At 39.8% G+C, this 26,323-nt stretch overlaps 5 protein-coding genes across 6 annotated transcripts; 2 read left to right on the top strand and 3 right to left on the bottom strand.

The window, feature by feature from the left end:
• Nucleotides 1–490: 490 nt before the first annotated feature.
• Nucleotides 491–2,422, bottom strand: LOC137709300 (allene oxide synthase 1, chloroplastic-like). The gene has a single exon (XM_068448389.1). It carries the CDS (start codon nucleotides 2,305–2,307, stop codon nucleotides 712–714), a length of 1,596 nt encoding a protein of 531 aa, XP_068304490.1. The 5' UTR covers nucleotides 2,308–2,422; the 3' UTR covers nucleotides 491–711.
• A 3,650-nt stretch (nucleotides 2,423–6,072) lies between these two features.
• On the top strand, nucleotides 6,073–8,717 carry LOC137708234 (uncharacterized). The gene is made up of 5 exons (XM_068447271.1): nucleotides 6,073–6,186; nucleotides 6,301–6,364; nucleotides 6,738–7,064; nucleotides 7,828–8,168; nucleotides 8,287–8,717. The coding sequence occupies exons 1-5, from the start codon at nucleotides 6,106–6,108 to the stop codon at nucleotides 8,503–8,505; spliced, it is 1,032 nt and encodes a 343-aa protein (XP_068303372.1). The 5' UTR covers nucleotides 6,073–6,105; the 3' UTR covers nucleotides 8,506–8,717.
• A 1,680-nt stretch (nucleotides 8,718–10,397) lies between these two features.
• LOC137728789 (uncharacterized) lies at nucleotides 10,398–11,998 on the top strand. Its single transcript, XM_068467558.1, has 5 exons — nucleotides 10,398–10,762; nucleotides 10,876–10,953; nucleotides 11,057–11,156; nucleotides 11,244–11,377; nucleotides 11,475–11,998. The coding sequence occupies exons 1-5, from the start codon at nucleotides 10,400–10,402 to the stop codon at nucleotides 11,712–11,714; spliced, it is 915 nt and encodes a 304-aa protein (XP_068323659.1). The 5' UTR covers nucleotides 10,398–10,399; the 3' UTR covers nucleotides 11,715–11,998.
• Nucleotides 11,999–12,919: 921 nt separating this feature from the next.
• On the bottom strand, nucleotides 12,920–15,966 carry LOC137735055 (probable E3 ubiquitin-protein ligase ARI8). 2 transcript variants are annotated; one of them, XM_068474428.1, is made up of 2 exons: nucleotides 14,772–15,966; nucleotides 12,920–14,591 (listed from the first exon to the last, which is right to left on the bottom strand). In XM_068474428.1, exons 1-2 carry the CDS (start codon nucleotides 15,304–15,306, stop codon nucleotides 13,738–13,740), a joined length of 1,389 nt encoding a protein of 462 aa, XP_068330529.1. In that variant the 5' UTR covers nucleotides 15,307–15,966; the 3' UTR covers nucleotides 12,920–13,737. The 2 variants fall into 2 exon arrangements, with proteins under 2 accessions (XP_068330529.1, XP_068330520.1); XM_068474419.1 differs by having other exon boundaries at nucleotides 12,920–15,966.
• Nucleotides 15,967–16,065: 99 nt separating this feature from the next.
• LOC137735048 (exocyst complex component SEC3A) lies at nucleotides 16,066–24,825 on the bottom strand. The gene is made up of 25 exons (XM_068474409.1): nucleotides 24,572–24,825; nucleotides 23,640–23,710; nucleotides 23,455–23,535; nucleotides 23,227–23,294; nucleotides 23,027–23,129; nucleotides 22,573–22,718; nucleotides 21,913–22,030; nucleotides 21,294–21,398; nucleotides 20,664–20,765; nucleotides 20,423–20,560; nucleotides 20,120–20,248; nucleotides 19,942–20,022; nucleotides 19,756–19,830; nucleotides 19,223–19,396; nucleotides 18,978–19,119; nucleotides 18,761–18,825; nucleotides 18,403–18,573; nucleotides 18,240–18,319; nucleotides 18,074–18,155; nucleotides 17,658–17,755; nucleotides 17,472–17,580; nucleotides 16,952–17,020; nucleotides 16,629–16,694; nucleotides 16,462–16,551; nucleotides 16,066–16,371 (listed from the first exon to the last, which is right to left on the bottom strand). Exons 1-25 carry the CDS (start codon nucleotides 24,744–24,746, stop codon nucleotides 16,261–16,263), a joined length of 2,649 nt encoding a protein of 882 aa, XP_068330510.1. The 5' UTR covers nucleotides 24,747–24,825; the 3' UTR covers nucleotides 16,066–16,260.
• Nucleotides 24,826–26,323: the final 1,498 nt, after the last annotated feature.

Raw genomic sequence — 26,323 nt, 5'->3', positions numbered from 1 at the left:
CAATTAGTGTGATGAATTATTTCCCTTCTTTATGAGACATGTGGTGATAGTTTATGTGCAAATCAGTTTCAATTGCAATCTGACTATGCTTTTACCTTTGTAATTCAGCCTTTTCAGCCAAACATACATGAACTAGTCACATCCACACCCTTCTTGTGGGTGTCATCGCAAATATATCCGCCTCTAAGCGTTTCACTTGTCATGATCAATAATACATATATTTTTTTTTTTTGAGGCGAAACAGTAGAATATTAAGATCTTCGACTTCTTGATATCGTTCTTAATTCTTAGTATCGTTGTACAAGTACCTCACTCAAAACCTGATTATTTCTTGCGTGTCAATGAAAATATATTAGGAAGAATAATAATTATAGAGAGATTATATTCACACTCCAAATTACTTATCTCACTAATATTTTCTACATACCACTAACACTTGATAGAAAAATATTAAAAAGGTATAAAAAAAGTAATTTAAGATGTATGAATATAATCTCCCTAATTATAATTTCCCACATTTAATTATATTTCTGCAATCCACCTTGCAAATCATAATATTACAATTTTCACATGTTATGCGGATCATCACTATACAGAAAAGTCCCATATAAAGCCAGTCCAATATCCCACTTATCCACTAATAAACAAAAGAAACAAAATCTACAAATCCCCTAAAAAATAAAATAAAAATAAAAATAAAAAACAAAAAACTCAAAAGCTAGCTCTTTTCATTGACGTCACAGTAATGGCAGCACCCAACGGCGACGGCGCCACCTCAATCTCAAACGAATCATACCGGAGAAAAAACTCCACCACCAAAAGCCTCGAAGCCAACACGCTAAAGTCCTTTCCAGCACACTGTTTGTTCCCGACCGTCGGACTCTCCGTCTCAGGACCGTTAGACCACAGCACGTGCTTCAACAGCTTCTCCCCGTCCTCGCCGACGAACCGATCAGGGACAAACTCATCGGCTCTCTCGAAAATCCTTGGATCTTTGGTTGCGAACGGTTGGAATCCGAACAGCAACTCCCCTTCTTTAACCTTAAACGCCGCGTCGTGGCTCTCGATCACGAGATCCGTCTTCGCCTTTCCGAACTGCAACGGCACCGGCGGCTCGATCCTGAACGTTTCGTAGACCACAGATTTCATCAATGGCATTTGCTCCATTGCGCCCATCGTAATTTTTCCGCCGTTGGATCGGACGGCGGTTCGGATCTCCTCGGCCAATCGAGTGTGGAGCCCGACACCGGCGCGCCCAATCCACTTGATCATATTGGGGAATTGGAACTTCATCCCGCCGAACGAATTGAAGCACGTGGCGAATAACAGATTGTGGCACGCCTCGTCACGTGAGACACCCAGTCGCTCGGCCTCGTCGAGCACGTGACCGGAAGACTGGTAGAAGAAATCGTAGAGGCGCTGGTAATCCTTCTTGATCAAAAATGGCGGGAGCCGAAAAGAGTGGATAATGGGTTCTTCGATGAACTTCGGGAGGCCGAGGATCAGAAGTGGGGCCAAGTTAAACAGGACCCACTTTGATACAAGCTTGGGTCCGTCGACCCCAAGTGGAGTGTCGGCAGGGTTGGCCCCGTACAGCGACCGGGCCAAGAAGTTAAACGCAGCCTGATCGTTGGCCGCGACGAAGTTGGCTTTACCTTTTTCGGCGAGACTGGCCTCCAGAGTTTCAAAAAGCTCCGTGTAGGACGAGTGAAACTCGGGTAGCACCGAGTCGCGACTCGACTTTAGGAGGTAGAAAAGGACCCGCTTCAGCTTGTCGTGCTTGGGCTCCGACGGGTCGAGGTAGGAAAGGATGCGGTAGCCGCCGGTGAGCTCCACGGAGGGCATATAAGTTCCGGTAAAGAGGTCCTTTTTTTCGACTTTCGAGACGTCGAAGAGCACCGGGAAGCTCTTGCCGTCGAGGAGGGCGACGACCTGGGATTTGTAGGTGATGGTGGGGCCCGGCGGCATGTTTACTCGGAACACCGTTGACTGGTATTTCTGGATGCGGGACTTGAAGAACTCGTCCCTGCCCTGGTTGTAGAAGTAGTCGAGGCGGTCGCTGATGGGGCCGACGATGGGGAGGCCGTAGTCTCCGGGGATTTTCTTGAAGGGGAGGGATTTCGTCCGGTCGGACTCGGGCGGGTTTGCTGAAACAGAAGAGGAGGAGGGGGATTTCTCGGAAACAGAGGCGGAGATGGGACGGACATGGCGGCGCGTGGAGGAGGAGTTGAATAGTGGTGATTTTCTTGATGATCGGGTTGGAAACTGTAGTTGCAGAGAAGGGAATACCAAAGAAGTCGAAGCCATTGGAGGCGGCCTTGACTGTCGGTTAAAATGATGAGAAAGTTCGTGGGTGGGTGATGGTGGGTGTTTGGGTGGCAGCTTTATTTATAGTGGGGAAGTTGAGTGGGAAGACGGTGGGTTATGGGAGCCCAAAAGTCAGTGTAGATTATCAAGGAGGGTCGTGGATGCGTGCATTAATTGTATAGGTTGCTTTGGTTTGAGTGGCGCGAAATAGGAACCCACGTTGAAAATTAGAAGAACACGTATATTCATCTTGTCTGTGCCAACCTTAGTTGAAAATGCACTGTGTCTGCAGCACTCTTCAGGTACCGTTTGGTACGTGAGACGGGACGGAACAGAGTGGGACAAGGTGTTCCGTCCCACGTTTGGTGCGCCTAAAACGGGTGGAACGAGCTGTTCCACGGAACGAGTTTTGGATGAATTTTCGTTCCACCTCACCCCCCTAGAACGACTCGTTCCACATCCGTGGAACACAAAATTATAACATCTCCGTCTCCTTCTTCTTCCTCCTTGTTTCCATCCGAGAGCATATTTGCTCCCGCTCCGTCCGTTCCGTCCTGTCCCGTCCCGTCAGCATACCAAACGATACCATGTAACAAGTTTGATCTACGCGTAATGCATACAATTGGGATTAACAAGTTTCTTTACTTGTTTGTTTATGTAGTGAATCCATTCATCTAGGAAAAAGAAACAATTTCTCATCCATGCAAATCACATGGCATATGCAAAAAATAACTTGTCGAAAACACAAGAAAAACAATTTCTGCACACGTGTAAAATTATGAATCTATGAATTACATGAATGTAAGAGTGTGTACTTCGACAAGAAAATGCCAAATATTTTCCCTTAAAACAAATTAAGTTACAAATGTTCAATCAAAAGTAAAACTGGAAGAACACCAAATCAATAATAAATCGGTTATCAGTCTCTTTTGCTTATACTACCAATTCATCCAATTAAGGTTTGTGCATATTTTTCTTTTATGTTGAATTGTATTTGGTCTAAATCGTGGTTCTTGTTACTAATTTGTTCTCTCATTTGAAAAGTTATCTTGTTAGTAAACGTTAACTAATAGGAAAGGAAAATTTGCATGGAGCATGCCAAATAGAAAAAGCCTTGCATGGACTAAGATCCGTCAACATTCAATTTCACTCAGCGCTAAAGTTGAGTTGTCGTTTTTCTTATGCTTCCTATCTGAACAAGTCTACCCCCTCTCTCGATCCTCGTCCATGAATATTGCGCGTGGGTCTAACGACTTTTGTCAACCACATACCGATGACGGAGTTGAAAGTCATGGCCATAAAATTGTGCGTTTGAAAGTCAAAGCGAATGCTCATTTTTACTTCCGGCGACGCGATACCTGAGGTATGGTTTCTCACTGCGTGCCAATATTGCACGCGCATGTCACGTGACCGCCGTCCATTTAGCAACTGTACAGCGACCCTTTTATTCACTTGCACTAGTTTGGCCGGTTGGGGAAAATGTGAGATTTTGCCTAACTAGTGATTGAGTTCTCTTTCACTTTCTTTGGTCATCGATGATCTTCGTTTAACTTTTAAAATTTGGACAAGTTAAATGTAACTATACCATATCCTACTGCCCTAGGGTTGTCGTAAAACATAACTACGATCATTCATTCAGATTATGTATAATATGTAGATTCGTAACAGATTATGTGACGGTATGACGATCGTGCTTAATATAGGTAGATATATAACACAAGCCATGAAATTAATGATATGCATGTTATTCAATCAAAGATATTTAAATTAAAACCCTCATTAATTAATTGATCAATGATATGCATGTTATTCAATCAAGGATATTTAAGAGCCACCAAATTAAAACACATGATTCAACAACTATCTTCATTTATGGAAACAAAGTCCCAACAAACACTAAATTTAAGTTCTCTCCTTGTGAGAGATTTTCTCTCATTCTGAGAGCTTTTATCACTGGTGCGTGAGTATCATCCGCTTCGTTTTTCTTGTAGCTGCTGGCCCTAGTTATGGCCAAGGTCGGGGCAGTCCTTCTCTTCTCCTTTCTCTTTTTCCTTTTTTTTTTTCTTCCATTTCCTTCATCTTCTGTTTTACTCTGCCCAGTGGCTTGTTTGCCACTTAACCCCATGTGCATCTGCTTTCTTTGACTTCAATCCCTTTTCCAACTTTTCTCATTTCTTCCTTCCTCCACTTTTCTCAACACGATTTATTGTGCTTCTCCCATAAGGTGCGTAGAGTTTTGGCTCAGGTGGTCACACCACATCCTTCCTTTGGTTTGCCTTTATTGGCACTGTTGCTAGTGGATTTTTTCCCGCTGGCTTCCTTCAATTTGCGGCAACTACTGCTGTGGTGCTCTGTGGAGGAGTTTGAGGCTCTGTTTGGGGTCCGCTTGACACCGGTCAGTTTGGAAATTTTCTCCCATTCATCAGCGTTGTATCCAACAACCTCCGACAAATTTAATTTGCCTCATTTAAGAACGATTTCAAAATATGAAATCAAATAATGCTGAAATTATGTATATATTTATTCCCTAATCTCTCGGTAGGTGAAATGGAGAGCTCAACAAGAGTTTCCTTGTGACTTGAAGGTTCATTTGGCCAATTACGTTGATGGACAATACAAAAGATAACAATAATTAAAGACTATCAAATGCAATTTAGGTATTCAATTTTTGGTATAAGACTTCTTGCATTTTGTTGGTCTAAGTTCCTTGTGGTGATTCTTAATTAGTTAGCTAGGTGATAGATGGTACATGATTAATTATGGACTCGTTTAAAAGTGCTTTTAAAATTGTTGAAAACGTTTTTAGAAAAAATATTTTTTGATTCAAAAATCACTTGAAGTGTTTTCTACAAGCAACACATAATTAAAATTAATGGTATTCTATATATCGCTTTACGTCGAATAGAATCTAGTATTTGTGTATATTACAAAGAAACTTCCTTACACCAGTGAGGCCATACCACCCTGTTGAATATTTTCACATGAAGTATGTGATGACTTGAGTTACCGCTACAATATCATACTTGGTGGTTGAAAACCCTTCAAATAAATTATGGGTCTGTAGGTCGTAGGCCGAGCAGTGTAATTATTATTGGGCCAAGCTTTCATCAAACCCAACCATATTGAGCCTACTTTAAAATTTGTTAATACAATTGGGCTAAGCCCAGCTCACCTCTTTGACCGTTCGACATTGAGGCCCTGTTTGGCAGATCGGATAAAGGATCGGATAGGATTAATTATACGGACTCGGGTGTTTGGCGTTCACTCGTACTAAATAAGCGCCGGATTAATTTAACCGGTCGGATAGGATAACACGGTACACACCCGCTTAATAAAACCAACCAAAACGCCCGGATTATTTAGTCGGGGAAGAAGAATATGGGAGAGAAAGGGAGGGAGTTTGGGGGGTGTGGCGGAGAGAGCTGAGGAATAATTATTTGGGATTCTTCTACCGTCGGGGAAGAAGAAGGGAGAGAGAGGGAGGGTGTTTGGGGGGTGCGGAGAGATCTGGGAACAAAAAAATGATTTCACTTTTTTAATTTTTTTTTTTTTTTTTAAAGTTTGATTCCTCCTATCTAGTATAATACCAAACACAGTATAAATAATACGGTCACTAGTCCGATACTGCACCAAACACCCGACTAATTTAGTCAGTACTATCCGGTGGCTATTTATCATATCCGACAGAAATAGTCAGTACAGTCCGAGCTGCCAAACGAGGCCTGATGGTTTAAGCCGATTAATACAAAAACAAAATACAAAGCAGGGAAACTCTGCTTAAACCCTAAATCCCCAAAAATGGAGGTGCAATCAATCTGTCGCGGGATTCCCATTTCAAATTTCGGTTTCACCAACCACCGCATACTCCCTCCTCAGATCGTAAGCAAATTTCTGATTCATAATTACTTCGAAATGAAATTTTCTGTTTCAATTTTGTCAACATTTCCATGTTTTTAATTTAATCACCGATTTTTGTGCTGTTAAATTCCCTAGGTTTTCGCAGGCCACGCCGGGCGGAGGGATGAAAAGCTCCACCGTAGCGGAATTTCTTCCAAATGTACGCTTACTCTTCGCCTTAATCTCAATTTATTAGGCTCGGAATGTTTTCTTTCATTTTTCTCTGCGGCCAAACAGGAGTTTCATTTATATTTAAAGTAGGGCCTGTTTGGGATTTTCTTCTGGGAAGGATAACGTGCTCTGTGACGACCAAAAGTACTTTTGATTACGTTTGGTATATAAACTTAAAAGTGCTTTTGAGTCATAGAAGTGTTTAGTGGAGAAGTGATTTTAGTAAACACTTAGTAAGGTGCATCTAAGTGGAAGTACTTTCTATGGAAGCAGCCCCAAATGGGCCATTAGTCTTGCCTGTAACCAAACAAAAAAAAGTATATGGTCTTGCTTTTGTGTTTTAACTGGAAGAATTGTTTCAGCATATTTGAACAGAGGAGCTATTAAATGTGTTTCAAATTCTAGTCGGCATGCGAAGTTGGAATTCTCAGGAGGGGATAGTTCTAATGTTCCTGTTAAAAAAATTGATGGGGTGGAGCCTTTTCGGGGTAAATCGGGTTCGATTTCGTTCTACGGTTTGACACACCAGTTGGCAGAGGAAGGCAAATTGATTTCGGCCCCTTTTGATGAAGAGAAGGGCTCGTTTATTTGGTTTATCGCCCCTGTTGCTTTGATTTCATCGTTGATTCTTCCACAGTTCTTCATTGGTAATGCAGTTGAGGCCTTCTTGAAGGACGAGACTATCGTAGGTATTCACTGGACCAAGTTTTTGTTTAATTTGATTAGGTTTGGACTTTTACTCGTGTGATAGTGGTTAACAAGTGCTTGATTCTGAAATGTATGACAGCCGTTAGCAAATGATATAGGTTGGTAGGAATAATTTGGTTTTATATGTGCCTGCACCATATATTTGTGATACAATGTGATTTTTGTTTCAGAAGATAAATCACAAATTGTTGTCGGTGCCATAGAGGATAGTCTAGATCGATTCATAGATAGATTTCTATCCGGTATCTCTGTGGGTAGAGATAAGGATAGGGATCCATCCAGATCTTGATTCACTATTTCCTTTTTTTTTTCTTGATTCTGATTGATTGCCTTTTTGTGACGACAAGTTTTAAATCTTAATGCAGCCTGGAAACATCTTACCAAAAGATGGTGCCTATTTTATCAATGAATTGATTTGCAGTAATCCGATAGATATTTTGATAAGTATATTCTTCCAATAGATAGTTTGTATCTATTGATTTGCAGTAATCCGATAGATAGTTTGTATCTATTGATGTTTATGGGAATGAAAGCATATTGGAGTTTGATTTCTGTGGACAAGTTGAATTGTTTGGTGAAGTTTCTACTTGTATTAATCTTCTGTATACCTAACACTTCAATCTCTTGACTTTGATATCCCCGCCCCTGTGGTTTTATTTGCATAGCATAAAGCGGCTGCTATCATATGTCTATGCTTTACTCAGAAGAGAAAATAAACTAATATTTATTTTTCTTGCTATGCAGAAATTGTGACTTCATTATCATACGAGGCTCTATTCTATGTGGGTCTTGCAATATTCCTGCTTGTAACTGATAAAGTGCAAAGGCCCTATCTGCAGTTCAGTCCAAAGAGATGGGGTCTCATTACCGGCCTAAGAGGATACTTGACATCTGCTTTCCTCACCACGGGATTCAAAGTGATGGCTCCTCTGTTTGCTGTTTATGTAACCTGGCCATTGCTTGGCTTTCCGGCCTTGATTTCTGTCATTCCCTTTCTAGTTGGCTGTGTTGCTCAACTTGCATTTGAGACGGTTCTTGAAAAGCGTCAGTCATCTTGCTGGCCTCTAGTTCCCATTATTTTCGAGGTAGATATAGTTTATTGAGATCCATTAATGTTGTTTGTTTTGGAGTTGAATCCAAGGCTTTTGGCATCCATTGGAATTCTTCTGTTTCCTAAGCTGATATTTTGGCATCTATGTGCAGGTTTATCGACTATATCAGTTGACAAAAGCTACTTCCTTTATCCAGAATTTGATGTTTGCCATGAACGGTCTTCCTACATCCCCCGAACTGCTAGAAAAAAGCGGTGCACTTTTTGCTATGATGGTAACCTTCCGAGTCGTCAGCCTAGTGTGTCTCTGGTCGCTGACGACATTTCTTTTGAGGCTGTTTCCTTCCAGACCCGTTGCAGAGAAATACTGATGTTTTTATCCGACGCTGTATATTGTGATTCCGGGTTCGTTGCTCGTTTAAGTTGTGTGTAATCATAAATTTGATCGTCTTTGTACTTGATTCCGGTTTAATTAGATACTCTTGGACGATCACGGTTACGGGTGTTTTCTCTACCAGATTTGTCGAATTTTACTTGTATGTTTTAAATTTTGCCAATATAAAGAAGATGAGGTTCAATCTAAGTCGATTGCAGGTTCAATCTAATGTGAAGAATGATTAGAGCTTGCAATGAGAAAATAGGTGTGAAAATGCTGCGTTGGTGGTTTTGTTTCTTTTCGGGCCTGAGGCCCCAAACAAAAGGCTGCGTAAATGGAGGCTATCCAGGTGCGGTCTCTGCACTCAAGGTCGGAACTCAATCAATGGTGCCTTCTGTCTTGAGAGCTGCTAAGTTACAAATTGGAGTAAAGAAATGTGGGCTTTTAGATGTCAGATAGGCTAATTTCAGCTAATTTCTGCTGGAGTGGAGTAATCTAGGAAACATATCTATATATATTGATTTTGGTATGGCGTAATTAGTAACTAGTTACTAGGTTTTCAAATTGCCTGCACCAGCAAGATTCAGCATTGGTATTCATTCAATTGTGATGTATTGGTTATTTAAAACTTCATGCATTGCATTCACATTCTCTCATTTCCTTGTCTCAACTATTTGACACTCAGAAATTTTCAGGCGGGGCAAGGGCGAACTGGCAAAGTCTTGCAAGGGCCTAGCAACGGAATTGGTCAACTGTATAATTTTGTTGTTACAACAGCGAATAGTGTTTATTGTGTAGTTTGAGTCCAAATGATGTAAGTCTTGGCAATCGTCCTTCTCAAAGTCAGAGCTATCGTGAGCGATATTTTCTCTTACGGCTGTATAAGAGTATACCTCAACACCAGAGTTAGTGGTGGTGTCACTGCAGAGGGAACCATTGTAGGATGTCGATGGTCCTTGTTTCGTTTATGTGATGATTTCTTATAGGCAACTGGCATGCTTCTTTCGGCTATGCATGGTTTGCTTGCTTGTCTGCGCTGTTCCCCTCTCCGGCGTCTCCACCTTATTTCTGGTTCCTTTTTGTGTTTCCACAACTGCAAATGCATCGGTAGTGATTTTCTTATGTTCCGTATGGCACCGGGCGGCATGTCATGGAATGCATTGAGGTGAGAGTCGTATTCGCAACTTTTACTTGTGTTCAGGCAAGCTCCTGGTAACGTTATAAAAGATTTACCGCCGGTAATTTTCAGAATGTTCTGAAGGCAGAGGGGTAATTTGCTGGCTGTCTGTTTCATGTGGCGCTGAGACTTTCCACGTAACCTATTTCTTTTCGTTGCTTTTGCTTCGTCTTTTTGCGCGCATGGTCCCCCTACTACTCTTCCATCCGCCAAAAGCCGAAAGCCCAAAAGCACAAGTCAAACCCACAACACAAGCAAATGGAATATGAATATAGTGTTCCCATCCGATTTGCATCGTGCCTTGTAATTCCAAATTTCCAAGTTCCCCAAGCCCTTGTGGGAGAAAATATCCTCGTTCCTAAATTCCCAGCGAGAAAATTATCCCACCAAACACACGGTCGACAAGTGTTCGGTCACCTCGAATCGGAGTGGTGCCCACACGCAGAGCACGTGCCGACGGCGAGCCATTACATTAGAGTCTTTGATTGGTTTTGGTACGTCCAAATTGTTGGGAAGAATTCAAAGTTCAAAACCAACCTCTCCAAGAAATAGGCAAAAAGCGAAATGCCTACTCCATGCAAAGACAAAGACCAGCTAAGATGCCACGAATCTTCTGTTTTCCTTCACACGACGAACCACACTAGCTACAAACTTATATATAAACCCCACCAAAACCAACCAGAAAGTTTCAGTCGTGTTATCAAAGGGAGCAATGGCAGCCACTAGATTAATGCGCACGTTTAAGCCAACGACTTTTCATTCCTCCTCTTCTTCTTCGTCTTCATTTTCTCCGCCATCAACGACCCTGAAGTCTTTGAGCAAGGGCGGAAGAATAAACGGAGAGAAGGGACTTACTAGGAACGATAATGATAGTCACGAGAGGAAGCAAATGCATGCAGTAGCTGTGAAGGCGTCGGAAAAAACGTTGGCAGAACCACAAGTCGAGAATCGGGGAGGATTACTCGTAGAATTGGCTTCCCTGGTCGGAAAGGCCAACCGTGCTTTGTCCATTCTACTGAGAACGGCTCTCAGACCAAAGTCTTTGAGACAGCAAGTCCAGATGTTCATTGAAAGGGTAAATATGTCCGTTACATGCATGTTCTCATTGGTCAAAAGATGTTTAATTTTATGTGGTGATCTAGGGTAAATATTTTGAATGAGTTAGTTATAAATACTTCATTTGTGCAGGGGATAATAGACTGTCGATTCTTTACATTACTTGCAGTTGCGGGATCTTTACTCGGTTCAGTACTGTGCTTTGTAGAGGTGAAATTTCCATTTTCCCTTTTTATTTGATTACATTACTTGCAGTTGCGGGATCTTTACTCGGTTCAACACGTGCTTACGTTCAACGTTTATATGAATGCAGGGTTGCTTTATTGTTCTAGAGTCATATTTCCGGTATTTCCATGCCTTGTCACACAAGGCGGATCAAGGCCATATGGTGCATCTTCTTATTGAAGCCATTGGTAAGTAAAGCACCCACATCTACATGTGATATTCATCCTAATTATGCCTAATTATATTTGACTATGATTAATTCTTGTAATTTACAGATATGTTCCTGGTAGGAACCGCCATGCTTATTTTCGCGGTTGGGTTGTATGCCATGTTCGTCGGGTCAAAGGCCGCGAAAGAAAGAGGACCGCGGTTTTCCGACTCAAACTTGTTTGGTCTCTTCTACATGAAGGTACCTTTCAGTCACTTTTTACATGATGTAAATATCTTCTAATATTTGTACCAACATAGACATCATTTCTAATTCACGTAATTTATAAACATTTCAGGCACCTCCAGCATGGGTTAACATGCAATCAGTTTCGCAAGCGAAATCAAAAATAGGGCATGCGGTGGTAATGATACTGCAAGTGGGACTGCTGGAAAAGTTCAAGAGCATACCTCTAGTTACGCCGCTGGATCTTGCTTGCTTTGCTGGATCTGTGCTTCTTTCCTCTGCTGGTATCTTCCTTCTCTCGAGACTCTCTGCCACTGCAAGCCCCGCTGCAACTGGTGTACATGGAAGATAGATCATACAGCTAACTGATGATGATGTCCACAAACTAGTGCATTGGTTTATTAATTAATTTATAACCCCATTATTTTTGTAGCATGTACTGATCAATATATACCGTAGCAATACTTAGATCGAAATATTATACCTCTGCAACCGAAAAAAGAATTGTACTTCACCCAGAAATGGAAGACATAGATATTGAAATTCAACCATGATGAAATTATAAGGTTGATGGTCAGAAAAGTATTCATGTTTGTTGATTTTCCATTAATATATGTATATATATCTTCCCTTGTTGGCCTCATTTCTATATTCGTACGTTCTTATCAACTATATATATTTAGATCTCAGTCTCAGAGATATTCCCAGCACACACGGTACAAGTGGTGGCGGAACCTTGGTTGATGTAGGTACAACGATCACAAGCCCAATAGTTCCCATAACTAGGGTTTATCTCCGAGAGGCCACCCTCCAACGCTCTAACCAGCTTGTCAAAATATGCAGTCGCCTTTGTCAGTCCCGTCATCTTTAAACGTAAGTCATGGAAACTTTCCTATGGAACTTTCGCGGAGATATACTCTTGTAGGAGCGCATTGGTGAAGCCTCTCGAGGCTGAACACTGCGTGCCGTAGCAAGTGATCAAATAGCTTCAACTTCAACAGCTCATCCTCGGGGATATAGTACCCATATGCATAGCTCCACCGGAGTATCTGCCTACCTTCAATGATCTGTTTCCAGGCCTCGATAATGAACTTGAGCTCAAGATCTGATTGACATTGTATTTCAGAAATAGTTGAAATATCGTCACTTTGCAACCTATTGAAATCCTCCATAGCTTTTTTCTTTGAAGATATATTGTTTGCCCAACGTTCATAGTAATAAATGTACTTCTCCAGATATTTCTTTGCCTCTTTCTTTCCCCTATCTTCAGCCACAAAATCACCACGGTTATAACTGTGGCAATGACATTTTTTGAATTCGCAGAGACATAACCAGCAAAATCGGAACCTACAAACACTGCATCTCATAACATTACACCCTCCGTCTTTATTGATCGCTCTTTTGCATTTGGGACAAGGCTTGGTGTTCCCAAGTATCCATTTTGCGTTGTGATGTTCATCCTTGTTCTTCGCAATCCACTAATTTGTTCTAATTTGGTGAGATTTTTACTATTAATTAATACTCATAGGGAATTAGAAAGGGAAGTGTTATTGGCACTCCAAAAATCTCATTATACACTCGTCACAAGTGTATTTTTCTTTCCTAATATATAAAGTTTGGAGTGTAGAATGAGATTTTTGGAATGCTAATAACAATTCCCATTAGAAAAAGCAAAGTTGTAATCTCATCGGGAAAAAAGTTGATCTTTTAACATTTAATTTGTAAATTTGTAGTTACGGCATATTGTAGCCTTCTCAAAACAAAATTGTGCATGCCTTGTGAAACTCTGTGTTAGTTCTTCTCGTCCCACCGATCCTGAATCCTCTTCAGCCGAGACAAGAAAATGCTGCAGTTCGCTCTCTGCACATTTGTCAAGCCTCTCCAGACTAAACTCTATGTGGCCTTGCAAATGCTCGAATAACCGGCACCTTTGAGTTCAAACGCCCATTTTCGGGGATGAAGTAGCCGTACGCATAAGTCCATCGCAATACCTGCCTACACTCAACGGTCCGTGCCCACACATCTATAATGAACCTGAGCATACAATCTTGACTGGCATTGTGTGTCGGCAAGTTTCGTGATCTGCACGCTTTGCACGTTATGTAAATCCTCGATTGCTTTTTGCTTTGAAGATTGATTGTTTGCCTATTTTTCATCAATGTGGGATTCATCATGAGAGAAGATTGATAAGAATTGTTGTTGTTCATACTTGTGCGGCCAAGCCAAAATCCCTCACCCCTTCGTATAAATATATCGTTGTATACCGTAAACAAAACCAACAGTATTGGATTTAGCATTTATTCTCAGTTTTTGTAGATTCAGAGAACAACACGAAGCTTAAAGTAGCACATAATCAAAGAGTTCATCTTCTTTGATTAAAATTCAGCAGGCAATGGAGACTCTGAAGAACACGTAACACACATGGTAGCAGAACTGTCATTGACATAGGTGCAGAGATCACAAGACCAATAATCCCCATACGATCTTATCTCCGAAAGGTCATTTTCCATAGCTCGCACCAAGCTCTTGAAGTAATTCCTAACCACAACGGTCAGTTGGACTACCCTCGCCCGAAATTTGATGAAATCTTCAATGGATCTATCCGCGTTGACATGCTCTTCTAGTTCCACTTCTGCACATTGATGGAACTTTTCCAACCCGCACTCTGCCTCGCCTTGCAAGTACTCAAAAAACCGCCTCTTACCATCCTCATTTTCAGGGATGTAGAACCCGTATGCGTAGCTCCATTGCAACACCCGGCGGCATTGGATTATCTCTTGCCATGCCTCGGTTACAAAACTGAGAATCGGATTGGTTTGGCGATACTTCTTATCAAGTTTCTTCAGATGGACATCTTGCACAAGCCGAAAATCTTGGAGAGCTTTTTGCTTGGAATCATGGTTTGCTATCCAACGCTCGTAATGGTGGACGTATCTGCCTAAAGACATCTTTGCCATCTCTTTCCTTTTCTCACTCGCATTGCTCTTCACTCCCTCCAGGTAAGAATTACACAAATGGCTACGGCTCCACTCTCCGAGGCATATCCAGCAGAAATCGAACCTGCAGGGTGCCCTGCATCTCATGTGGTTACATCCTTGGTTTTTTTCGATGGGTCGCTTGCACTGTGGACAAGGCTTGGTGTTGACAAGAATCCAATTCATATTTTCGGACTCATCCTTGTTCTTCGACATCCACTTGGCCACAGTTTCACATTTCACCGGACTGTGAGCTTCTTCAGAACAATTCCAACAAAATATATACGAACAAAGGCAGGAAACATCACAATTAGTCTTATTGCCACCAACAAAATCTACAGCATTATCACAACCAGGAGCAGGGCACCATTTTATCTTCGTCTTCCGATAACTCTCTTCAATGTAAGACCTCACAAGGTACCGCGAAAACTTACCCTTATCGGAGTCAATGTCCGCCAACAGAAAGATCATATCCTCCCCGACAGCAGCACCACAACTCGGATGCGGACATTTCAGCGACAAACATCCAAGACCGTCATTGTTAATTGACTTACTAACATACCCTCCCCAACATCCTCCACAATAAAAATGGCCACAAAAATTGGAGCTAATTCCACGATCACCACCAACAAATGTTTCAAAGCAAATTTCACAAGTAAACGAACAAACATCAGAAGACGAGGTTTGAACGAGTGGGCTTGTTTTTGTTTTCTTAAACAAGCCTAATCTTTTTCGAACCTCGTCTTCCTCCTCAAACCACTTGTCAAACAACTTACTGGTGTTCCAATTACAGTGTCGGAGTAAGATGATAGCGGTGGCTCTGGACACGCAAAGTATCGAGCAGACCTCTGTGATTTCATGGAGTTGGCGCTGGCTGATGTCTGCTTGTTTCAAGATTGTGTAGGGAAGCTGTTGCGACGCCGTTTGATCGTCTCTGAGGAAGCTGTTGAAGTGGTGAGCAGAATCCATGATGGAGGAGTTGGAGGCAAGGGCAAGAACTGGAAGAAAAGCACCAACTATTCCATGGAAAAAGAGAGATTGGAGGATAGTGCAACGAACTTGCGGGTTGACCTGGTCATTGACGAGTGACGACTGACTTTTATAAAAGGTGTCAATGTATATCCTTCAACGGACGGACGGAGGAGAGCAACGTTTTGTACAAGTAAACAAACATACATGAAAACAACTAACACACATCTTTGTTATTGGCATAAGGTGATTTATTGTCATATAAGTCTTTCTTTTAAGAGTTATTTCTGATTGCTTTTGCAAAAATTCACAGAACACGAACAAATCGTACAAGTCACAAGTTGTGTGAATGATGCGATATTTTAATTTTAACACGATATTTTGCATACACAGTACGGAACTACAGATAGTATTATAAGCCGTGCAGACTTACCACATTAAGTCGAAAAAATCACTCGCCTAATCCATTATAATCCTTTCATTAGAAAGAAGCCACGAAAATCCGTTCTAGCTATGCTTTATGCCGCAATGAATGGTAAGTCGACTTCAAAATGGCTAATAACATTTTCTTGCTGCACATACAAAAGCTCTTCCGAAAAACCATTATCTAACCTACTTTCACGACATTTTATCTGCTGCAGAAGCTTCTTGCAAGACACTTGAAATGGTGAATAATATTCTCCTTGAAATCATCTAAAATAATAAGGGGCACACGGGACGACAAATCGTGGGAACAGAAAAATATAGCAACAGAACATCTGGTGTGACAATGATACATATGTTTTTTCATCAACATCAACAGGACACACTCGAAAAATCTACATTTTTTAATAAATCAAATTATAGGACGACGTTTCCAGAAAATGAAACAGAAAGAATGGACGGAAAAGATTACGGCAAGCTAAATACATCCCTCAATAGAGGCTATCAACATGTACAATACAAACTCTCACTTTACATGGAAGCCAAAAGGTCTCTCATTTCTGTTACGCTATGAATGGTCTCTGTCGGGTAAATCTTGGCGACGAGTTGCGCAAAACTTTCATACTTGTCAAGGAACTCCTTCTGTCAAAATCCATGACATCCATCAGATATGTTCAATGGGAAGGCGAAGAAACTCTTCATGTTTATGAAGACGAAACTATTGTTACGTACCTTGCATTTATCCCATAATGAAGGCAGCAGTTCTTCTGACGTCATGTTTTTCTGCAACTTCTTGTACATTGCAGTGATGGACTTGTCAAGCTGTACCAGGAAAATCCATGATAGTGTTAGAAACGAACATTTACAGATGAAAATTTCGGATGGGTAAATCAACTCACCCCAGATAAACTTGATCTTATCACCTTCCGCAGATCCATCTTTGACAACCCTAGCTGGAAGGGGATCTGCAATGAAGGAAACTGATATCAGCCATTACATTCAGAGAAGACTTTGAAGATAAATAACTCCACATAAATCATTTGGGCAACTACATTATAACAGTTCATTCTCAGAATGGGCCAAAGATACTGTTCATGGAGTATATCAATGTGCAAATCACTGGACAAAGTTTCAAATTAACCGGGAGTATGACGTAATTAACAGAGGTTTCATTTTTCCCAGTTAGATCAGATACGGATAATTCAGATACCAACACACTAACCTCTTCTGGTGCAATTGTATACATCAAATCCTCTATTCTTCGAGCAAACTGGAAAAGCCGTTCAAATTGCTGCGAAAAGAAAACAAATGAGGGCATATGTAACCAAAAATGTGTCCAAACTGTATGTCAGGCTTAAGCAAGAAATCTATGCCAAATGGGCTGATTCTTCACAGGCTAGATGCCTTGATGAAAACTTCAGTGTTCCTACGAACATAACTGTCTCGCTTTCACCTGGAATATTATGTTTCATACAGATTCTATATTGTCTGTTTGTTCAAACGCTTTTTCTACCAGTAGTTTCTACTGTACTGTTAGTTCACCTGAACATGTTTATTCACACCTCCCCTTTTCAATATGAAAAGAGAAATAGCTAAAAGATAGATCTGCCCTTATCCTATTTTTACCATTTATCATATAATATCCTAAAGCTAGATCTGCATTGTCTATATGAACATGATTCTAAAAGGAACAGGGGGTAGGGTGGGAAGAAAAAATTATATACCGCATCGGGATAACTTACATTGTATATGATCATGCTGATATGGCGTGTGCAAGCTTGTTCATAAGCTTCACTTGCCTGGTGATAAAATTTGGCCAAGGTGGGCACAACATTTGCTAGGTCATACAAACTGCAAGCAAACTTCAAAAGTGAAGTCACATGAAAAAAGAAAGCATTGATCATAGTAGAAAGGAAACATAAGGATACCTATTCTGAAACGCAGCGTAGTTCTCTAATAGAAAAAGATCAGAATACTTTGGCTCTGTTTGTGCAATTTTCTCCAATGTCGCAAACATTATACTAACCTGTCAAACAATTGATCTAACGTAAGAAAAGTGGAGATGCATTTCTGGTAAAACATCAGACTGATAGACAATCAAATGTTATCATCATCTACCTTCACACAACCAACAGACTGCAAGGTTTAAGAAAAAGAACGTTGCCTTCTGAATTCAAACTTGAGCAATCAAAAGTGTGATAACTAAATAATAAGCTTTAAAGGCATAGTATATAGGACGAATACTAGCACGGTGTATGAATTATGATTGAATCATAATTTTAAGAAAGCTTCCTCATACAGTTTGAACCACCATAAAATAATTTTCAGAAGAAAAAAAACTCACAAATTTTGTGTACGCTTGATCAACCAAATCCCTAGATTGTCCCTGGATGTACTGCTCCATTCGTGTTGCCAGAGTAGCAAATCTAAGTAGAAGGGAGGTTAAGCAAACATAAGCAACTGCTTTGTTTTACACATATGGTAAATGTGGCCAAGACATGCCAGTTCACCTTGGGATGTATGATAAGACACCCATTTGTCTAACGTTGCGCTCGTTTCTTTCAATCTGGCGGCAAGCTTCATCAACAAACTGCAAGAAGCATACATGGGTTCAGAATCTTCAGAACATAACCTAAAAAATATATGACCACAATCACTAACACACAAACTTACGTGACTGAACTGCACAGAAACTCTTGACTCCAGATCACCAAGCAAGAGACGTACAAAACCTGCTGCATCAGCTTTTTGACCAGAAAGATAGCGCTCTGTAATCCCATGCATTGATATGCAGCGTAAGGGATCGATCTTGTATGCCCAGTCCACAACGGCATAGAAGTCTTCCTGAAAACCAGATTTATTGGCCTCTTTTATTGGTGAAAAACAAGGAACTTTAACCAAATAGTGCATGCTGCTATGCAACTAGCCATGACCAGAACAGTTGAACTGGTGGTGTGTGCAAATGAAGCCCAAGCAAAAGAAAAATTCACGAGCAGCTGCAAAAAATTAGGCAACAAGTTGTGCACATTACCTGGATTCCATCAAGTAAGTCCTGAAGAGATTCATTTAATGCTGCAAGCTCTCCTGAACTTTTGCCTACAAAATTAGACAATCATATAAAATGCGAGAGAGAGAGAGAGAGAGAGAGAGAGAGAGGGAGAGAGAGACAAGCAGAAACATCCCATTGCAGACAGTGTAAAATATGATCAAAAGTTCATAGGGAATTACAGCATAGTAGTGTAAATTACCAGCTTTGCTATCATTGTCATCGATGTCCATGATTCCCAAATCATCGTCATTGGTGTCATCATATTTATCTCCATTAGCAGTACCCCCTGGTGGAACAAGTGCCGGAACTTCAAAGCACATAAAGTGTGCAAAGAAAGAACTCTGCAATTGAGCCATTGCAAAATAGACATTTAATACGGAGATATGCATTATGTAAATATGCGTTATGTAGATCAAAGAAACTATTATATAACTCCATTTTAACCTCATCTACAAGGAGTGGGATAAAAATTGTAAGCATCTTGGAATAAGCTTCAGAAACAGTAGAAGTGTCCGCAGCATTCACATTTTGACCAGACCCAGTAGAAGCTTCAAGCCAGACGGTTGGATTTCTTGATGCCTTTGTACTAGCACGAAGCTCATTTGCAAATTCACGAGCCTGTAGGTATCAAATTATATACTCAAACTTTCAAACTGATCAAACTACTTAGCTGCCTGAGGATTACAAAAGTTTATTTTGAGAACAAGAATTATTTAATTAGGTTATTGATGCAATGTTGAATCAAATCACCACCATTTTAGTTTAAATTATTACAAGTTTATTCTATATTGAACGACCAAACTATATCACAATCATATCAGAAAGTCTGGTGATCAGATGGAAAACCAAAATCTGGTTGCTCATGAGAAGGTTCTTCATTTAAGACAAAATTAAAGATAACTGATAAAAGCAGCAACCAAATAATACATTCTAACACATATATATGTTAGAATAGAATATAAGGTTGTGATTCTCACCTCGCGACGAAGAAGCAAGTTAAGGGAGCTACAATATGCTTTCCTCAAAGCCCCCATGCAATTTTTATCAAGACTCTGAAAATGCAAAGCGGGGAGAATAAACTTAGGAAAACACACACCGGTACATATGCACAAGTAGAAACAACAAAAATCCTAATAGTTAATGCAATTAAGCTAAAATTTGACCTTCAGATGTTGCAGAAGGCGAGCATACGTTCTGCATTTGTACCGTAGATCAGCATGATCAGGCCTTTTCAGCTGCCCCCGCTATTTAAAACAAGCACAATAGTGAGCATTAAGACTTGTACACTGGAAATGAACAATTTCGAATATAATTATAAAAGCCCAAGTGCCATAAGTCCACCTGAGAAAAGTAGCTCTTGTCGCTTATCATAAAATCCACCAAACTAGCAAAGTAATTTCGCAAGAACTCAGAAGCTCTTCTGACAAATGTAGATTTCAATTTTTCAAGTTCTGCTCGCTTCTCTTTAACCTTTAAGAATTTCAATTACAACTATAAACACAATGGGGTTTCCAATATCAAAAATCAAAACAGCTATCAATCTAGCACCTCCGTAATGAGAGGGAACTCTAAAGTTCATACATCTGGCCACAAATTGTTGGAAGAAAAAAAAAATGAAACAAATGTGAAGGGCAGAATGCATACAGCCCGCATATTTGCATAGATGGGATCCAAGTTAGGTACTTCAAGACTGCGTAAAGCACCAGCCAACCACTCACATGCTTCTATGTTTTGAAGCATACGTGCTTCATCGAATGAACCTCCTGTCAAGCATGCTGCATACTACACAAATGAAACGCCATTAGAAAGACAGTAGGCCTAAACAAGTTGCCAAAGTTAAAACTAATCAGTTATCTCTCACAGCTAAAAATGATGGAAAACATACCTGAGAAGGAACACGCAAACCTAGAAGAAGCTTATCGAGTTCATAAATGAGTGCCCTATTATTTACAGATTGCATCTCCAACTTGTTATTGCGGGTTTCTATCTGGACATTGCAACAGAAAAAAGTTAACCGGCATTCACATAAAAAAACATTTATACATCCAGCACTAGTATCATAAAACTATGTTATGACATGGCATACAGAACAACCATTTATTAGTCAGAACTGTGAAGAAATTAAAACGAACACAGAACTAACATCAAGACACTTTTAATCAACAAGACTAAACAAAATACCATCAGAAGGTTTCTTGGGAAAAAAAATTAAATTAAACAACTTTATATTGGATGTCATATGGTAAAAGTATAAGGGGGTAAAGGAAACTAAAATCAACCACAGAAATTATCGTTAATATTTTTACATACAATGCCATAAACAAGCAAATGGAAGCTTTGACTAGATGTACATGGCTAAATTCGTCGACTTAGACAGTATGTTTGTTCCATTATTCATAAGAATAAGATGAAAAAATTATTCAAAAAAAAAATTTCCCCTGAACTGCATTGGAAATAATACTGTAGTCCATAAAAGCGGAAAATCTAAACACTTAAAGGTAGCTAGACTCCCTACCGATTCAATGTCTTCTCTCATGTGTCTGAGTTTCACATTAAAGATTCCTAACCATTCATCCATGTCATCGACACAATTTGTTGCTGCTTCAAGCCCTTGCAATACCTACAAGGCCCATAAATAAATATATAAATAACAACACATATCTTCAAGGAAATAGACAACCACTAATTAATGTCCTAGAAGCAGGTAAAAGTAGCTTGCACAGCAATCTTACAATGACAATGTTAAAGCAATGTATGCAAGTAACCGAAACAGATGAATAAAGTTTCTCAGAGTAAAATAGCAACACGTTTTATGCAAAAGCAAGTTGAAGAATGTAAACAGGACAAGGTCAGAAGATGAATGAGAGAACGTCCATGCTAAAAATCAATAACTAGCATCCTTAGACCTGTCGAGCACCATTTATATCATAGTCACATGGGTGACAAGACAAAAGACTTTGACCGTATTGATATTGAGAGGTAAAAAATGAAGATTGAAAATCTTGACTTCGTTTGGGAAGAGTGAAACCAAGCAACAAACAAAGAACATAAAGGACATTAAATTAAAAACATAAAAAAGAAGAAATGCAGCAAACTTCATTGTATTAAACAAAACTGAATAACAATAGAGTCACCTCGTCTATCAAAGGTTCACTTTCCAAAATGGCATGCACATTTGCTGCTTCCAAAGCCAGAAGCTCTCTCTTCAACCTTTCAGAAAATGCTTCTGCTTCACCAATACCCATGACATAACTGCATAACACACCCACAATCAAAAGAATTCACAACTATATCAAGATATTTCCAACGTAATTCAACTAAGGAGTGACCAAGAGCACCCTATAAAGACATGGCATTTGATGCCTGCCATTTGGAAGTTGTCAAACCCAACCAGTAGATAACATTCAAAAACAGAAAGTCATAACTGACAAGGGCGGGACAATTTAGGATTCCCCAGTTGGTCATTGAACTCTTGGCAAGCATCAATGCAGAAGGTATCATGAACTAAGCAGGTACTAAACCAAAGTTCTGTCTATCAGTCTAATTTCTAATCAGGAAATGACATAAGACCTTTGTATCGGGAGACCACCTCAAACAAAGGAAAATATAGTATATAGCTATGTTTTCTGATAAAAGAAATTACAGAAGATCTTCATAACAATCAAATAATTCTACCTTTGCAAACAGGCATCACTTCAATTAAAATCTTATGGTACCAATATCCCCAAAAAGGACAATGAAACAAAGCATAAACATTTTCTTCGTCACATCAGAAATAAGGATATGGTACATACGTTCCCAAAAGTGCCTCCATGTCCTCTTCCTCAGCTTGGGAGACAAGTTCTTTTTCAACAGTTACTTTCAAGTCACTTTCAGTTACTGTTGATGCAGCAGGTCCCTCTTGCTCCTTTCCTTGACTAGTGACTGCCGGTGTATTTTCCTAAATCATTGTTTACAAAAAGTTGGCAAAAATTAACTGCAAATAATAATTTAACAAACTAACAACTAATAAATAGAGTTTCAGCAGCATGAAGCCAAAACTAGGAGAAGTGTATGTACTAATAATTCTATGCAGTGACAAAACAAAACAAAAAGAAAAAAAGAAATTCACATTGACAGAAAATTATCTTCATAAAGTTGTAACCATGATTAGTGATTCCAAAGGAAGTGAAATCTTCAATTACAAATATCATGCGATCTAATCTGTACATAAAAACCAATACAGGTGTATAAATTCATCATATGCACCTTAGCCCAAAGAGCCATCTCCACGACATCTATACCAACAACTTTAGGAAGATGACCCAGTGCATCTTTGCATATGTTTAAAATACAAAGTAAAAGCCGGTTCCTACACAGAAAAGAAAAAGAAAACCAATTATCAAAATCTTATCAATTTGTTTACTGGAGGATAACATCTAAATAGGTGTATGTTCTCCATGGCATACCTGTCATCAATATTTCGCATGGTCCATTGAGGAGGAGCAACACTTTGACTCCTAAGATTATCAAAACCCTACAAGAAACTCAGTCAGACTAAAATGGAGGATGGGACTGAAATTTTTCTCAAACATTGTTTCTTGTTTTTCTTAATTGACTGAACCCTATTTCTTTGCACCACAAATTCCCAGCATGTATATAGAGCATAGACACATGGAAGATGGAGCACTACCTACCAGAGTAAAAGTACACCCACTAGGGTCGTTTGTTAAAACCTCCACCTTTGAAAGATGCTTTAGTTTGTATAACTTTGCAGGCTGCAGTAAAAGAAAATTTCTGAGTAATTGCAAATTGTCATCCAAGTCCCTAATTAAGCCCAACTTTACAGCAAAAAATAGGACATAGCTGTTAAGGACTTCACCTCAAGGACTCCTCCAGTAGAATATTTTAAGACTCGAAGAAAGGCTTGAGTCCTCTGGCCTTTGGTTTTTACTGCACAAACAACAAAGGGTGGTCACCAACACAAATTAAGTAGGACTAAGTGCCCACAGTGATCTGCATCTGCCTGAATATTTATACTAGAGTGGGAATTTGTAGTTATGCACAAATATACGGGCCATGACCTAAGCTAGGAAAGACGAGTCTTTTAATTTCCCCTCATGTGATATTGAATGGTTGTCACATTTTAGAACAATCAGATAGTGTAGTAAGAGAAGAAAAGTGTAGTAGTATCCACTATCCACTATCCATTATCCATTATCATAGTGATACATTAGCGGCGAACTTCGAGTTATTAAAAGTGTAGTAAGAGAAGAAAAAAAATGTAGACTAACCCCTAGAAAACCCACAAGTCAGCTCACAATTCTCGAATCAACCTCACTGATAAAAATCATTACTGCACCATCAAATGCTCGGAAAGTAGATAAATGACTCGGCAAGTTCAAAATTTTATTATCTTCCCTATAAGATTGACCAATGCATACAATCTTGTGAATAAAACACATCAGTTAAAAGTTATATTTCTTGAAATTGCCCAGTCTAAGCACCCAAATACATTACCATCCATTCAACCCCATTCCGATTATCTTTCGCAATCTGGAGACCCTAAACCCTAGTCTAAGCACCCAAATACATTACTATCCATTCAACCCCATTCCGATTATCTTTCGCAATCTGGAGACAATATAATCAATCCAAAAGAGTGAAAATAAAACATTCTAACAATTAGACAAGTGAAAACGAAGTCTGCAGTGTGAATCTTTACAAAAGCTCAATTTCCCTTCCAATTTTCCACAGCGCATACAGTTTAATCGATTGAAAGTACAGGGAGGAAAATAGAGTTCAACTGCGTACCGGAAAGTGCGAGAACCCTAGGTTTGGCCATGTCGCGGCCGAGCTTATGGGTCTTGCCCCAGATCCCACGGCTCTTGGCCACGCGGATGGACATAACGACGCTCTGCTTGGTGCCTTCGATGGCGGCCTCGCAGGCCCGCCGCAGCTCCTGGTCGTCTGCGCTCGATTTCGCCATCGCCGGTGGTGGTGCTGCACTAGGTGGATCTCAACCGGACTCTGCTGTTATATAATGGTAAAATAAAAAGACTGCCGGACAAATACAAATAAAATAAAATAAAATAAGAAAAGAAGGTACGAGACGAAAATGCGAAAGGATAAGGCCATCTCGAAGGAGGGCTGGGTGGTTCGGTATGAGATCCCATACCGAAACCCTTTTTCCGATTCTCAAATCGAAATTTTTGAGAATCCCAAATTCAATACCAATCTCAAACCAAATTTTCAGGAATCCCAATTTTCGGGAATCCTGAAATAATTTCGGGATTTCGGGACAAATCGGGAATCCCGAAATGCTTTTGGGCTTTTGGACTAAAATTTGACATATTATGTTTTTGGGCTAAAATTTGACATATTATGCTTTTAGGCCCAAACTGCCAATTTGTTATTTAATTTTATACTAATTTGCCCACTGCCCACTGCACAAATTTGATATAATTTCATAAATTAAGTTTCAATCTACCCATTACCCATTTGTGTACAAAATTTCAATAATAACAAAGTTTCAATCTGCCCACTACACATGAATCATGCATGTAATAAAAATAAATTAGGTACCAACCCAAAAGTAAAAATAATAGTTACAAGCCAAGGTTTTAAAATAAATAAAGTAACAAACTCAAAAGCAAAAATAGTAGTTACAAGCCAAGGTTTTAAAATAAATAAAGTAACAAACCCAAAATCAAAAAAATTAGTTATGAGCCAAAGTTTCAATAATTAAGTTACAAACCAAAAGCTAAAAAGCAAAGCTTAAAGTCTATAAATATTGTTGGCCTCTTCGGCCCCTTCGTCCCCTTGATCTTGTTGATGCTTGTGGTTGCTCCCTTCTTGTTGGTAATTGTACTCTTCCCCTTGATGTTGATGGTTGAGTCCTTCCCCTTGCAATGGGTGGTCGTGGAGGTAGTGATTGATTTTGACGTTGTTGAACTTTAACTTGGAGTGGTCGAGGAGGTGGAGGTGGCATTTCATTTTCTTGTGTTGTATTCTCCTCACCTCCTAAATTAGTTGTGCCTAAAACAATAAACCACAAATCATTTACATTGAATTATAGTCTAATAGATAATAAATACTAAGAAATTAAAAGAGGAAATTAAATTGTTTACTTACTTCTTTTTAAGCGTTCAAGCTCCTTATAGAAATGGAATTTGTCAAGTGTAGGCTCCTTGTAGAAACAAAATTCTTTTCCTCTAAGCCAATCACTTGTACACACTAAAGCCTCAACCGTTTTAGGTGTTAAGGAAGTTTTAAAATGATCAACAACTCTCCCACCAAGACTAAAGGCATTCTCACTAGCAACGGTGCTACTAGGAAGGGCCAAAACATCCTTAGCAACTTTACTAAGAGTTGGATATTGAGCACAATTTCCTTTCCACCAATCCAAAAGATTGAAACCCTCATATGTTAGGCTTTGATGTGGATCATTGAAGTACATATCCACTTCATTGGCTATCTCATTTTGTTGTGCCTCCGCTCTCTTTCGTTGGATCTTCTTTGTCATCCTTGAAGCAACATCAATATCTACAATCACACCCCCCACAT

Source organism: Pyrus communis, chromosome 1, assembly GCF_963583255.1.
Source record: "Pyrus communis chromosome 1, drPyrComm1.1, whole genome shotgun sequence".
Classification (NCBI taxonomy): domain Eukaryota; kingdom Viridiplantae; phylum Streptophyta; class Magnoliopsida; order Rosales; family Rosaceae; genus Pyrus; species Pyrus communis.
This window is presented reverse-complemented; position numbering and strand designations above follow the sequence as displayed.